The sequence below is a fragment of the Quercus robur genome, chromosome 11 (assembly GCF_932294415.1).
Source record: "Quercus robur chromosome 11, dhQueRobu3.1, whole genome shotgun sequence".
NCBI classification, from domain to species: domain Eukaryota; kingdom Viridiplantae; phylum Streptophyta; class Magnoliopsida; order Fagales; family Fagaceae; genus Quercus; species Quercus robur.
This window is the reverse complement of record NC_065544.1, coordinates 9393584-9408540: the sequence shown is the minus strand read 5'-3', so window position 1 is coordinate 9408540 and position 14957 is coordinate 9393584. Positions and strand designations below refer to the sequence as shown.

General features: G+C 34.5%; 1 protein-coding gene across 1 annotated transcript; it reads left to right on the top strand.

The window, feature by feature from the left end:
• The first annotated feature begins 306 nt into the window (after positions 1 to 306).
• Positions 307 to 13429, top strand: LOC126705603 (U3 small nucleolar RNA-associated protein 21 homolog). Its single transcript, XM_050404689.1, has 18 exons — positions 307 to 517; positions 605 to 632; positions 745 to 845; positions 2156 to 2359; positions 2482 to 2725; positions 3324 to 3499; positions 5849 to 5931; positions 6336 to 6408; positions 7260 to 7325; positions 7740 to 7782; positions 8901 to 9040; positions 9374 to 9586; positions 10845 to 10929; positions 11070 to 11364; positions 11634 to 11892; positions 12047 to 12269; positions 12415 to 12632; positions 12870 to 13429. Exons 1-18 carry the CDS (start codon positions 392 to 394, stop codon positions 13017 to 13019), a joined length of 2727 nt encoding a protein of 908 aa, XP_050260646.1. The 5' UTR covers positions 307 to 391; the 3' UTR covers positions 13020 to 13429.
• The last annotated feature ends 1528 nt before the right edge of the window (positions 13430 to 14957 follow it).

The window sequence follows — 14957 nt, the reverse complement described above, 5'->3', positions numbered from 1 at the left end:
AATCAAGAGTATAATTTAGAGTGGTAAAGTGCAATTTCTTCTTTGTTTTTAAGGGATTGAGAAGATGAGAAATTGAGTCTTTTTTACATTATGTGATACTTTTATATCCAAATTAACGGAAAACTTAATGTTGGGGTGCAAAGTGTAATAACAGTCTAAAATTTAGGGTGCAAAGTATAATCTAAGATATAGTTTGGGATGAAATTTAATTTCCTTAAAAAAGAAAAAAAGAAAAGAAAAAGAAGGGGCGTAATTTGAAATTTTTAGCCGTCTAAGCGGCTCAACAAAACGCACCGTTTAGTGCAAGTCTGTAAAACCCTAATCGCCTAAACCCCTCAAGTCTCTCTTTCTCCTTCTCTCGTCTCTTCTCTCTCTGTGAATTGGTTCGAAAATGGGAATATTCGAACCGTACAGAGCGATTGGATACATAACTAGCGGCGTCCCCTTCTCCGTTCAACGTTTAGGCACCGAAACCTTCGTCACCGTCAGCGTCGGCAAAGCTTTTCAAGTCTACAACGTACTCTCTCTCTCTCTCTCTCTCTATTTATCGATTTAATGCGAAAGAATGTTTGATTCTTATCAATCTTCCTTTTTGTTTTCTCAGTGCGCCAAGCTTACTCTGGTTCTCGTCGGTAAGGTTATATATGCAAAAAAAAATATATATATATATATATATATATATATATATGTGAATAATAATGATGTAATTTTGTGTGTTTACTTTATAAAAATCTATGAATGAAGGTCCTCAATTGGGCAAGAAGATCCGTGCTCTTGCTTCGTATCGCGACTACACATTCGCGGCATACGGGAATGAGATTGCGGTTGTTAGGCGTGCTCACCAGGTTTGTCTCTTTCATGAATTTGTTAAAATTTGTTTTATTAGACTCTAACTCACTTCGTGGTACGCTATTTTTGTATCTCTAATTACAACTGATCATGTAAGATGTTATTGTGAGTTGAAGTATTAAGGCGGTTCTTTGTTTGCTTTCTTTATGGAAGTATTGATTAAATAATGAGTACAATCTTCTGTAGTGAAGAATGAATGAAATGGGAAGTGGATAACTCTTCTTCTTGATATTCCTGGTAGATATCTTGCAATACTTTTGATTGTAAAATCTCCAGAACGATAAAAAAAAAGGCTTTGATTTTGTTTGCCACTTCTCTTGTTTCTTATTATTGGACTTTCCTTTGCCGTGCAAATTTCTGTATAATCATGTTGTTCTCAAAATTGTTTGTCATGTTTTTGTGTGTGGTGAGGCATTGTTGAGTTGACCTGGGCTTAAATTGTTAAGTAAGCCAAGAAATTAAACTAGATAACTTAATGCCATACAAACAAACTGATAGACATGATTGTAATTGCACCAATTGTATGAAGTTGAGTAGGAGGATGTTCCATTCTAAATAGGAATGCATGATAATTTGGGACCAGCTCAATACAGTTTTAGGCCCAAGGCAATAGCTCTAAAGGACCATTTATATACTTGAATATCACTTAAATAATTTTTAGTTAATGTTTAATATTAAATATTTATTTAAAATTGATTATCATTACTTTTTTATAGGACTAATTCACTTAATGGTAATTGGGTTGGATTTCTATTGAACCATAATTTGTTTTTGGGTAAATGCTAAAGCTACTACAAATTTTATTATGAAAAGCTTACGAACTAGTGTGGTAATGATTAATGAATGTGATTGGTGGCATTTGAACAAGATAATAAATGGGTATTTGAATTATTTCTTGTGATTGGTGACACGTCATTTTGTAAGACCTATGTAGTAAAATTTGTGGTATTTCTAGCATTACTTAATTTTTTGGGCCTTCTTAAGAGTGGAGGAAAAAATGTATTTTTAAAGTTAAAAAAAAAAAAAAATTAGTTATTGCCACCCACATTTCAGGACCTTTCTCTAGTATTAGGGGGCCCTGGGCCATGGCCTAGGCATTAGGTCGGCCCTTTGATCATTCTTCATCCAATGGTCAATGTGGCTGTTCAGATACTTCTTAGAAAGCTGTCAAATGTCAATCCTGCAAAAAAATTTGTTAGTTTTGAAGTATCTAACTGAGATTTTATTTTGTTATGTTAAAGCAATTTCCACTATGCAAGTATCAAGATTTGTGCGTGTATAGTACTGAAAATGATATATTTAACAGGTAGCAACTTGGAGTGCGCATAACGCTAAAGTCAATTCGTTGCTGTTGTTTGGAGAACATGTCCTTAGTGTTGATGTGGAAGGTAACATGTTCATATGGGCATTTAAAGGAATTGACCAGCCTTCTGCTCCTGTTGGACACATCATGCTAGATGATAAATTTAGTCCTAGCTGTATAGTGCATCCAGACACCTACTTGAATAAGGTAACCACTTCTTCCTTGTTCCTACAAAAATTTAGGTGTCATAAAAGTTATATCACAATGGATGGGGTTGCCTATCACTCATTTCTAGAAAGAACCTCTTATCAAGAAGCACTGCAACACAGGTTCTTCTTGGGAGCCAGGAAGGTTCTTTGCAGCTTTGGAACATTAGCACAAAGAAAAAAATTTATGAGTTCAAGGGATGGAACTCGTCTATATCTAGTTGTGTTTCATCACCAGCACTTGATGTCATTGCAGTCGGCTGTGCTGATGGAAAGATTCATGTTCTCAACATTCGCTATGATGAAGAGTTGGTTACCTTCTCGCATTCTACACGGGGTGCTGTTACAGCCTTATCTTTTAGCACAGGTAAGAGCTTGAGGCTTTTGATATAATATTGTAATTGTAAAGGTGTTTTTAATGTCAGCTTGGTGTCATCAAGGATACTGTGCTAGATTTGGAGTTTTGTATGTTGATGAACATATTTATTTTTCATATGTAGTCTATGCTTTTGCTAGGCTTAGCAAATAACTTTTGCATTTTTGCTAGATTATGCTGCAATGGTTTTATTCTTTGTGCGTGTGTATTGTTAATCAGAATCACCAAAATTTTAAGTTAATTGTTGCAACTAGTAAAGCCAAGTTGCATTTTCCATTGCTATACAGCCTTTAAAGTTGAACTATTCTTTGTTACATTACTTATCCAGAGGAGTATTCTTTAGAGATTCTACAGATAATCTCATTGCCTTTTCTCCCAATTTTATATTGTGTTATAATTCTGGAATAAGTATCACCACTTATTCCAATGGAAGTCAATCTTGGAACATCATTTGATGATTGTTGTCTCCCCCTACCCTCTTCCTTTTTCTTTTGAATTATGAGATGTTCTCTCTCTCTCTCTCTCTCTTGATGTTTATTTTTGAACTATGATGTGGTTTCTGCTTTTGTTTATTTACTATGCTTTGTAGATGGACAGCCTCTTCTAGCATCTGGAGGCTCATCTGGTGTCATTAGCATATGGAATCTTGAGAAGAGAAGGCTCCAATCAGTCATACGAGAGGCTCATGATTGTTCGATAATTTCACTGCATTTTTTTGCTAATGAGCCTGTCTTAATGAGTTCATCAGCAGACAATTCTATTAAAGTAAGACGAATGAAGTGTCCTTTCTTGGTTTTTATAGTGAATCTTAGTGCAGGCAGAATATTGTATAAGCTACATAATTTAAACATGATTTTCCCTTCAATGAAGATTCTTAAACTGAGCATATCATTTTACATATAAGTTGTTATTTGTCTTTTAACTTTTCATATGGGCCTCAGAGCTATTCTAAATCAAGTTGATTCGAAAGTCTTGTATTGAAATTTTTTACTCCGAAAAGGATATTAGAGTTTTTCTATGTAATCTTTGTGCCAAGCTTCTCATGTTGTGGTAGTTAATCCACATCTTCCATCAGGCATGGTGATCATCTTTAGCATAATTTTGTTTTGCATTTTAATGAATATTACATAAAATTGATTTGAGACATAGGGTGAAACATTTTAAATTTAGAATGTATCATTCTCATGCTTTGGTGTTTCCATAATGACATATGTAGCATTAGCAAAAAATGGCATATTATGAAGATTTGTGGGTCTGTTGATCAAAAGGACTTGGGTGTTGACGTGGCAGTGATTTGGCAAAGTTAGGAGATGAAGAGATATGTACTTACCAATGAAAAAAAAAATTAGATGAAGAGATGGGCATTCTGTCACCACAAGTCATGCATTGTTTTTTTAGTTTATATTTGTTTTAGGAAATCAAGAGGTGGTTATAAGTTGCGCATCTCTTACGTTTATAGCTTTTGATGCAGTGTAGCTTCATTGTAAATAAAGAAGGAAATATGGAAGGTTAGGATATCTTTGCACATGGAAATACGAAAGCTAATAATTTTGAAATCAAAAAGAACGTTGAACATTGTAGGTGAAGAGTTTTTCCAAAAGTATTCTTTATATTAGAGTTGGATTTCTTAGCCAGGAAGTTTACTTCAGTGTTGACTAATCCTTTGAGTCCCTTCATAGGAAATTCTCTTGCAGAAGTGAGTGCCCTTGATCTTTCTATATACTGGCATATGTCTCTATTTACTGCTGTCATCAACATTGGCCCTTACAATTAGTGAAGTAAAATGTCTTTTAACAATGACATTAGAAATTTGTTGTAATTGCCATATTTTAAGCCATACAGTATGACTAGAAGCCTGGTTTTGATAGAATTGTCATAGTCAACACTCAACAGGTTTGGAGGGAGCATATGCATGCGTGTCATTATTACTTATACACACTACACCTGCTTGTATGTGGTTGGTGCAGGTTCAAAGGGAACATCTGTGAGAGTTTGGCCACAACAGGTGATGGAGAAGGAGTTTGAACATATGGTTAATGATTGTTATATGTAGAATAGAAAAGGAAAAACCCCTATCTTACCACTGAGAATAATTGAGGGTGGGCATTCATTTAAGTTGGTGGCCAAACTAGTTTCTATAATGTTACCAAAGCCCAAACGGCGTCCTCAAAGATCTTTAGTTCCTCTCCCACAATCCCTATTCATTATTTTAAGAAATTTTTAAAAATTAAATGATATTGTGTTTTCTTCTCTTCATTATATGGTTAATAGTGTCACTTCTAGAGGAAGAGAAATATAATTTTGGTTAGTTGGTGTTTCACCTATAAGTAGGACGGGGAGACGGTGAGTCATTTACTATTACAATGCCCTTTTGCAAGTGAATTATGGGATATTGTTTTTGGGTTATTTGGAGTTCATTCTTTTATAAGTAATTGTAATCTATTAAAATTGGAAAAGCATATACAGGAAGTATACAGATGTTTGAGTTGTTTGGAGTTCATTGGGAGATGCCTAAGGATGTTGTAGATTTACTAGCTTTCTGGCAAGGCTGGTTGGGAAGACATAGAAATAGTGCAATTTGGAAGGCCATTCCTCATTGTGTGATGTGGTGCATTTGGAATGAAAAAAATGCTAGAATTTTTGGGGGATGTGAGCAGTCCATCTTAGAAGTGAAGATGAATTTTTTCAAACTTTTTTTGAGTGGATGATGGCTACAGGAGCATATACCTTCTATAATTTATTAGAGTTTATGGATCATTGTAAACTTAGAACCTAAATGTGCTATGTATTTAGTATACCCCCTGTATACTTGATGTTTCAGTTTTCTATTCAATAAACTTATTAAAAAAAAGGGTCAGTTCTAGTGCTTAATTTTGCACACTCTATGAAATCATAAATTGAATTTGGTTAATTTCAACCTTTTTTGTTAGCAATTTAAGTTAGATATTATATGGTATCAGATGACACAGTAAATGAATATTTAACAACCTTGATTTTCTTTGTGAATATTAATTGTTTAACTGCTAGGGTGAGTTCATCTTGCAAATTTTATGGATGTATGTTACTTCTATCCTACATGAAAATTAATATCTGACCCTTTTTTTCCCTTTTCAGATGTGGATTTTTGACACAAGTGATGGAGATCCCCGTCTTCTGCGCTTTCGAAGTGGACATAGTGCTCCTCCACTTTGCATAAGGTAACAATGCTTTGCCATGATTCTGTATTAGGTATGAAATTTTGAGCTCATTAATTTCATTATTATTTTACTCCAGAACCTTCTGTCTGTATATCATTAAAGGGTTTATACTTGCTAAGGAAAAACTCTTATAGGCTTCACAAATTCCCAATCATTGATCAGGTGCTCTATCTTTCTTTCTTGATTGTAGTGCAGTCACATGAACCTGAGAACTTTTCATAGAATCTTCTAATTCCCACAAATTACTTAACAAAACAAAAGTTCAATGTGAATCCTGCTTCACAATGGTTTTTTTGCCCCTTTTTTGTCTAGCTTATGCCTTTGCTTACTTAACACTGTTAGAAGGTACATTTGCATTCCTCATGGCATCCTTTCTGGTTCTGAGTTTTAGTCATATTTCACAGATTTTATGCAAATGGGAGGCACATTCTATCAGCTGGGCAGGATCGTGCCTTTCGCCTTTTCTCTGTAATTCAGGTTTGGCACCATTTACCAATACAATACATTGTTGTTGTTGTTATTTTTTGTGTGCACGCACCTAGTGGGTTTTGAACCCACAACATCACCCTCCACCTCCACTTGTGGGGAGGAATTGTCATTTGAGTTGGCTTACCAAAACACAGTGATACTTTTGTGTTTCTTTTTTCTGCACTACACAATATGTTGTTGTTGTTGTGTTTTTTTTTTTTTTTTTTTTTTGGGGGGCGGGGGGGGGGGGGGAGGGGGGGGGTGGGGGTGGGTGCGGGGGGAAGTAATAACTTATCTTTGTTCAGTGGACACTGTTTAGTATGATTTTTATTTTGGGAAAATTTCACTTTACCCCTCTAAATTATACCCCCTTTAGACTTACCCCTCTAAACTATGAGAATGCACACTTACCCCCACTGTACACGAGATCTGGGGTTCAAACCCTAGTTACATAAAAAACCAAATGGTGTCTTGGCCTGATGATAGAGAGCAATCATTATGGAGTGGATGCCATAAGTTGAAATTCTATTGTACCTATCAGAATAACGTTAATTGCCAATGAAGTAATATTATATGATCTACTTGTGTGCATGTGTTCGAATGCCTAAATGTGGTGTTTTTGAAGTTTTTACTCTCTTATATTTTTTTGGATAGTTTGATAGTTGGGAGAGGGAGAATTTAAACCTTGGACGTCTCCGTTGGAAACTCCAGGAGGTGCCAATTGAGCTACTAAGCTCTTGGCATGTTTTTACTCTTCTTAAAGTTTCTTTGAACTGTTATTGTTTTTTTCTAAGTGATGTCCACTTTAGTTATGCCCGCAAATTTTGTTTCTTTACCTCTATAGTTTTACTTGTGTTTAGGATCAGCAAAGTAGGGAGCTTTCTCAACGTCATGTATCTAAGCGAGCCAAGAAACTGAGGGTGAAGGTATGAGTGATGAGTTGGTACTTTTGACCCTTATTTATCATATTACTAAGTTCATTTGTATTATTGCTTCTGCTGTATTTCTTCTGCAAGTTTAGTGTGAAGTTTTAAATTGTGAAGGCTTAACTAAAACATCTCTAGGCATAGCATTGGTAACTTCAAAAGTTTCCTCCCTGCTACAGCAGTGTATATATATAATTCTTCATTACTTGTTCTATTGCAAATCTTTAGAAGGTCGTGTTTTGTATATCATGGATGTTTGTAAGCAAGCTCATGTACCAGTCCTTAAAATCTTCTCAGCAAAATGCTTGATAGTTAGGGAATTTCTTATTTTTTTTTTTAACCCTGAACTACAATCTTGTTTTAGTTGTTAAGTTTTACCAAGTACTTAGTTTTTATTTGTTGATTATTTTTCAGGAAGAAGAGATAAAATTGAAGCCTGTTATTGCATTCGATTGTGGTAAGGTCTTCTTATAAGAGTTCTTTCAATGATTTTTGGTTACATCTTGATGTAATTGAGATTTGAAAAGGCTAATGCATTCAGTACTAATAACTGAATGGTTTTCTGATTTTGGTCCTTTCATTTCATGGCCTATAATGTGGCCATTTCTTTTATTAGTAGGTTTGTAGGTTATGGGTCAAATGTCCTTGTCTCACCATCCTTATTGAGTATCTAGACTTGGCTGCATTTTATATATATATATATATATATATATATTCCTCCCTTCTTTTTTGCCAATATGGTACTTTGTAGGGCATTTCTGTCAGACTAAAGGCTTACATTCATCTATGTCAATTCACGTCTGGTTTCTTAGCCAACCATTTCGTCCTTCTCTTTCTTTAGTCCTTTTAGCTGGACAATCTTTGCAACCATTGTTTATTATAGTGTGCTAACTATTGATTGAAGCTGCCTATGGTCATCTTGTTGCACACTTATGGTGCATTTCTCTTCTCACAAATGAGTCATTTTGGATTACATTCTTTATTTACACGCTACTCATACCTACTTCTTTTGAATAAGTAATATGAAGTCTTATTAGAATGCGTAGATACCTCATGCATACTAGATTACAAAAGGTTTCCTGAATGAATTATAATCTAAGATTTAAGAAATCAATAAAGTATTAAGACGGAGGAGTGGATAAAAGCACTAGACCACTACTACAGGGTCCATAAGAAATAAGGCTTAATGTACTTATCAAAAAAAGAAAGAAAGAAGGCTTAATGCTATTTTTGTTTGAGTTGTTGAGGTCTGGAATAAGAATGGTAAAATTGATATTTGTATGTATTTACTTTGATGCCCTTTTCTATTTAATCATCATGTGTATCTTCTTATCAATCATTGAGTTTATTTTTATATGTTGTTGTCAGCTACTTTATTATGAAATAAATGCCTAAAAGTTAGTTGCAATTAGTTCTTTATTATCTGACCTCAAAATTAAATATTTAGCTAAAATGGAAGCCTTTTCTGCTAAATGACTTAATCTGTGGTTTTTTTTTTTTTTTTACAGATTTTTTTTTTTTTTTTTCATAGAATGTATTGATTTACTAATTTTTATTTTGTCAAATCAACTTTAGCTGAAATCAGAGAGCGGGATTGGTGCAATGTGGTAACATGTCATATGGATACTGCTCAGGCTTATGTGTGGAGACTTCAAAACTTTGTTCTCGGTGAACATATTCTAAATCCATGTCCAGAAAATCCAACACCTGTTAAGGTTAGAGTTTCATTCTACTTCTCGTTTTCATTTATTATTTTCTTATGTGGAAGGATTTTAGATTTCCATGATGTACAAAACCCATTTCTATCAATGGAAAAAATGAGTTGTTTATTATTTTTTTGCTTCATCTGATTAGCCAAAATTTTGTGATTTAGGAAAAAGCACATGTATCTTGACAAGTCAATGTGATTTGTTAGTATTTCTGAACATCACCAAATGGGCAATGAAAATACAATTGAGAACTGAAAAGTTGTGGCAAATGTCTCCAATAGTGCTTAATCTTTTAACTTTAAAATCAAGTAGTTGATTATTGCTTTTATTTGGTGACAGGCCTGTGCAATCAGTGCATGTGGCAATTTTGCTGTGTTAGGGACAGCAGGTGGTTGGATTGAGCGATTCAACCTTCAATCAGGAATCAGCCGTGGCAGCTACCTGGACATGTCAGAAAGAAGAAGCTGTGCCCATGATGGGGAAGTGATTGGAGTTGCTTGTGATTCAACAAATACCCTCATGATAAGTGCAGGATATAGTGGAGATATAAAGGTCTTTATTTCTTACTCCCAAGATATCTCTTTTTTTCATAGGTTGTAATTGTGAACTTTCATTTTTGGCTAAAGCTTTTATGTGATCATCCAAGGGTCTGTTTGTTTTAGCTTAAAATACCATCTTATTTTCATTGCTAGCCTATGTACAACTTTTTAAAGCCTGTACATTTATATAACTTATTTTTTTAAACAAAATAAGCCAATTAAAATGAGCTCATGTAAGCACAGTATATGGTGTGGAGTGAGTTTAGGAAAAACAAAAACAATGAAATTTATTATTCTTATTTATCGTATAAAATTAGCCAATCTCTTTGCTGCCTTTGAATTTTTTCTCTTTGACTGACGAATTTTATTTCTAAAGCTCCTTTCCTACTTTATTTAACTGAGGCAATTGCTTTTTTTGATAATTCGGTAGTGGGGGGAGGGGAGATTTGAATCTCGGATGACTATGTTAGAAACACAGTTGAGCTATAAGGCTCTTGGTTTAAATTGAGGCAATTACTGTAATTTGAATTCTGAAAGTTTGAGTATATGCTTCTTGTGCTGACTTTACATTTCTGAGTCTTGAATGTAATGATTAACATGGGTTAAGCCCGAGAAGCTTATCAACTTCAACCTCTCTCTCTCTCTCTCTCTATATATATATATATATATGGTGCAAGGTCTTCTGTTTCCTGATGTGTGATAACCATAACACAAAGGTCGTAGGAAAGGAGTTTTCTCCTGTCCAATCTGATGTCTTTGCTGACTCTTGATTGGATTTTTCTTGGGTCCAAATATCTGTTTTGATATTAAGATTGTCCACATTTATATGGCCTTCATGGTGCACTAGCAAGGGTTGGGAGGTTTTTTTATTTATTTTTTATTTTTTATTTTTATTTTTAAAATTTATTTTTTATTTTTCTTTTATTTAAAATTTTTGGGTGCAGATGGGTTGGGTTGGATCTCCAGCTTATAATTATAATGCTTGGTACATCATACAGAAAAATCTTTGTTTATGATCAATTAATGGTATATTTGGATACCGCTTCTTTTGCTGAAACTGAAAACTTATTGCTGAAAGTACTGTAGATAAAGGTAAAAGTTAGTTGAAATAGTACAGTGGAGCCCATGAATAGTACCAAAAAGTGCAGTGGGGTTCATGAATAGTAGCAAAAATAAGCTAAATAGTGAAATAATTTTCATTTTTCATTGGTATCAAACTCGCACTTAATTTCTGCTGGAAAGTTCAATTCCTCCAATGTTCTAATGTGCAGGTATGGGATTTCAAGGGACGTGAACTAAAATCCAAATGGGAAATTGGTTGTTCTGTTGTTAAGATTGTTTACCATCGCTCTAATGGTAACTTTTATGCTGATTTTCTGTTGTTATCAATTTTTTACTTTATTATTGTTCTCTGTCTTGCTTTTCTGATCTCTAACGCTTATAATATTATTCCTTGGATAAAATTGTGATCAAGCTATTTTTGACATAATTTTCAGGTCTATTGGCTACTGTGGCAGATGATTTAATTATCCGCTTGTTTGATGTTGTGGCGTTAAGAATGGTTCGTAAATTTGAAGGTCATACGGATCGCATTACAGATTTGTGTTTCAGTGAGGATGGGAAATGGCTCTTGTCATCCAGCATGGATGGAAGTCTTCGAATCTGGGATGTTATCTTAGCAAGACAGATAGATGCACTACAGGTTGATGTGTCTATCACAGCGTTGTGTCTGTCACCCAATATGGATGTTTTAGCAACTACCCATGTTGATCAAAATGGGGTATACCTATGGTAAGTTTGTAGTTATGTCTTACGTTTTGCTTTTAAATGGCATTCCTGATAGGTATAGTGTCACGCAAAAAGGTAAAATGAATGTTATTAATGTGATTGTAACTGTATCTTTTCTTCCAACTACTATAGGATCAAAATGAGATTAATAATAATATTATGACATTGTAAAAGAATTTAGCATGCAACATGCAGTATGTTGACTGTGGTAGGTTTTCTTGCCCTATTTTTATAGTAGAAGAAGAGAAATTCATAGCAGACAATTTTATCAGGGTAAATCAGGCAATGTTTTCTGGAGCTTCAAATGTTGATTCTTATGCAAGTGGAAAAGAAGTTGTGAGCGTTAAGCTGCCATCTGTCTCTTCGATGGAAAGTTCTCAAGTTGAGGATTCTGATAAGGCCGTTGTGAACCACTTAGAGTCCAAGGAAGCTTCTTTTACTACTCCAGATCAGCAAATCCCGGATCTAGTTACTCTTTCATTACTGCCAAAGAGTCAGTGGCAGAGTTTGATCAATCTAGATATCATAAAGGTCTCTTCTTGCCTCCGTTCTTATTTGTTCTTATTCTAACTTGATACCTCTACTAAAAAAAGAAGGATAATATCCATCTGTATCATGGTTTTCCTTATCTTGTATGAGTGGATGGTTACTTATTAGTTCTTTGTCATGAACATGCAACTTCCAGGTTCGTAATAAACCAATAGAGCCTCCAAAGAAACCCGAAAAGGCTCCTTTCTTCTTGCCTTCTGTTCCATCTCTCTCAGGAGAAATATTGTTTAACCCTAGTAAGACAGCAAATGAGGAGAAGGATACTAAGGTTAATGAGGTGGAAAACAAGAGGAGGGAATCTGATATGCCACCATCCCAATTTTTGCAACATCTTCAGTCCTCTATGGAGATGAAAAATTGTAAGTATGCCAAACACTTATTTGATTATTTCTGAATGTTGTGAATCATCAATTATGAGTTGGTGGTGTTTCCCCTCTTGGTGGTAGTGTAACATCTTTGGAAGCACATCACTGGTCTTATTTTTGTGTACTTCATATTTTGCAGTTTCAGCATTTACTGATTATATTAAAGGTTTATCTCCATCAACTTTGGACATGGAACTTCGAATGCTTCAAATTATAGATGATGATGATGATCAGCAAGAACCAGATGAAAGACCAGAGTTGTTTTCAATAGAACTACTTTTGGATTACTTTATACATGAGATTTCCTGCAGAAACAATTTTGAGTTCATTCAAGCTGTCATCAGGTTGTTTCTGAAGGTATAGGTCTTTTCCTCCTTTTTTTGTTTATTTTTTATAAGATAAAATTTTATTGAATAGGGAAGATATGTCATGTAGTACACAGCAATCCAATCTTTTCTTGTTTTTATGTTGAGCAATATCAAAGTTTTCAAAATGAAAGGAAATGTACCAACTAGTCATGCTTCCAGATTTGGATGGTTCTAGTTGGTGTGGGAATGATTATTGAGGCTAACATCTTTTCCTGTTTCTGGCTAGATTCATGGTGAAACAATTAGGCGTCAGTCAAGATTACAGGATAAGGCAAGGAAGCTTCTTGATATTCAAAGCACAGTATGGCAAGGAGTAGATAAATTGTTCCAAAGTGCTAGATGTATGGTCACTTTTCTTAGCAATTCACAATTTTAGCTGTCCTGAGGTAGCAGCTCATATGTTGTAATGCCTCCCCAATTTTGTTTGCTAATTTGGCTAATTTATTGCGAAAGTAGGAATAGTGTCATAGTTACAGAAATCATCATGGCATAGATTAGATGGAGCTGAGACTGCGAAGCATCGACGTAGTAGTAAATTTTATTTAAAAGGTTCCATGTATTTCAATGGATATATCAATCAAGGAACGTAGTGTGTGCGCGCACACTCGCTCATGTGTTATTACTGGTGGATGAGTCTTCATGTCATATGATATGTTGTAAGCTATAGCGTGTTGAGATAAGCTCAACTCCATATGATACTGATACCCCGGGAAAAAAGGGAGAAAATTTAAAATATTCATCCTTGCCTGTCAAAATGTGCGAATCTACTTTTGAGTTTTTGTTTTATTCTTCATTTCATTCCACACTGATTCCCTTCTTATTTTGGTTGGCATGAGTACCCTACTATTTTAAGTAGATAATAATTTTATCTCTATTGAGTTTTCCAATCTATCTCATGCAAAAGGTAAAAGAGGGAAAGCATGGAAATAAGTTTCTCTGAAATATTTTGGCTAACGCATCTTCTTCGCAGGCACCAATAGTAGTCATTTTCAGCTTGTACTGCATTTATGTCTTGTGGCTACTTGATAAAAGTAGTTGTACCCAAGTCGTGTTTAGATAGTGTCTTCCTATACGGTAAAATAGACTTTTTGCCCCACAGAATCGGGAAAAAAGTTGGATTAAATTCTAGGCAACAAATTTTGATAGAAGGAACTAAGTTACGAAGACAATCGGTATTGAGATTGTGATTACTGGTAAGCTATGGTTGTTGATTTCTTACAATTATTTAGGTTTGATAGCTAAAAGATGACTTGGGTCAGTGCCAGGGAATAGATTTCAAAGCAGTGTCACGGTCATTTGAATATTCTACCTATTCACTTCAGCAGCAAAGGAAGTTAGAAATTTTGTAGACAGTATCTATAAACATGGTCATATGTGTTTGGTATCAATTATTTTGTTCAGTTTTTAGCTCTTAGTTTTTTTGTACTACTTTTTAAAACTTTATGCCTTTCCTTTTTTTCAAAGTTTTTGTATACTTTAGCAAAAATTTAAATAAGCGGACCTCCCAGAAGTCCTAATGGGCTATAATATATGCAAGTGATTCCATTGTGATCCATTTGATGGCCAAGCGCCAGCTAATCATTATGCATAGCTTGATTAAACAGAAAAAAAATATCGTTATCTATTTAACCGCAATTTTTTTTTTCCTGAAACATGAATATGACATTTTCGAGTTCTTTGATTAATTATTTCTTGAAAAGTAGGCTGGCAGTGGATGGGTTAAATCACTTGTATGCATTATTGAACATTGACTTGAATGAATATTAGGTAAGTCTAACCTGGTTTGTGAGTAAAGAGGAAGGCTATTTGGGATAATGATGATTTTTTTTTAATGAGTGTTTGTTCCATTAGGCCCAAGGACGAGGATGAGGGGACGTGCTAACATCAATACCAAACCAATAGTTCATGTAGTTCCTCAAGCCAATTTAACCATATTTTCAATCACTTTAATTCCCTACTTGGTTACAAGCTCACATAACTAAGCTTAGTGGGGTAATGATAATTTAAACCTTATTTGAGAACTAAAATGGAATATAGGCCAAATAATTTGGGATGGAGGGAGTATTATTTATTAGGAGACAAGACTGCTGCTATATTTCAGCAAGAAGTCTTCGTAACCTTTTTCTATGCTTCCAATAGGAAAATGTTGTGATAGCAAAGCTCTCATTGAGAGCTTGTTAGAAAACGTTAGTTTTAAAACCCAAGTCACGTTTTAGCACAGCAGCGTTTGGGGTCTCAAAACCAAAATAACCCTCAAATATCTTTCTTTAATGACCAAAATATTAGATAAATCACAGAAGACTTTGATGAGAGA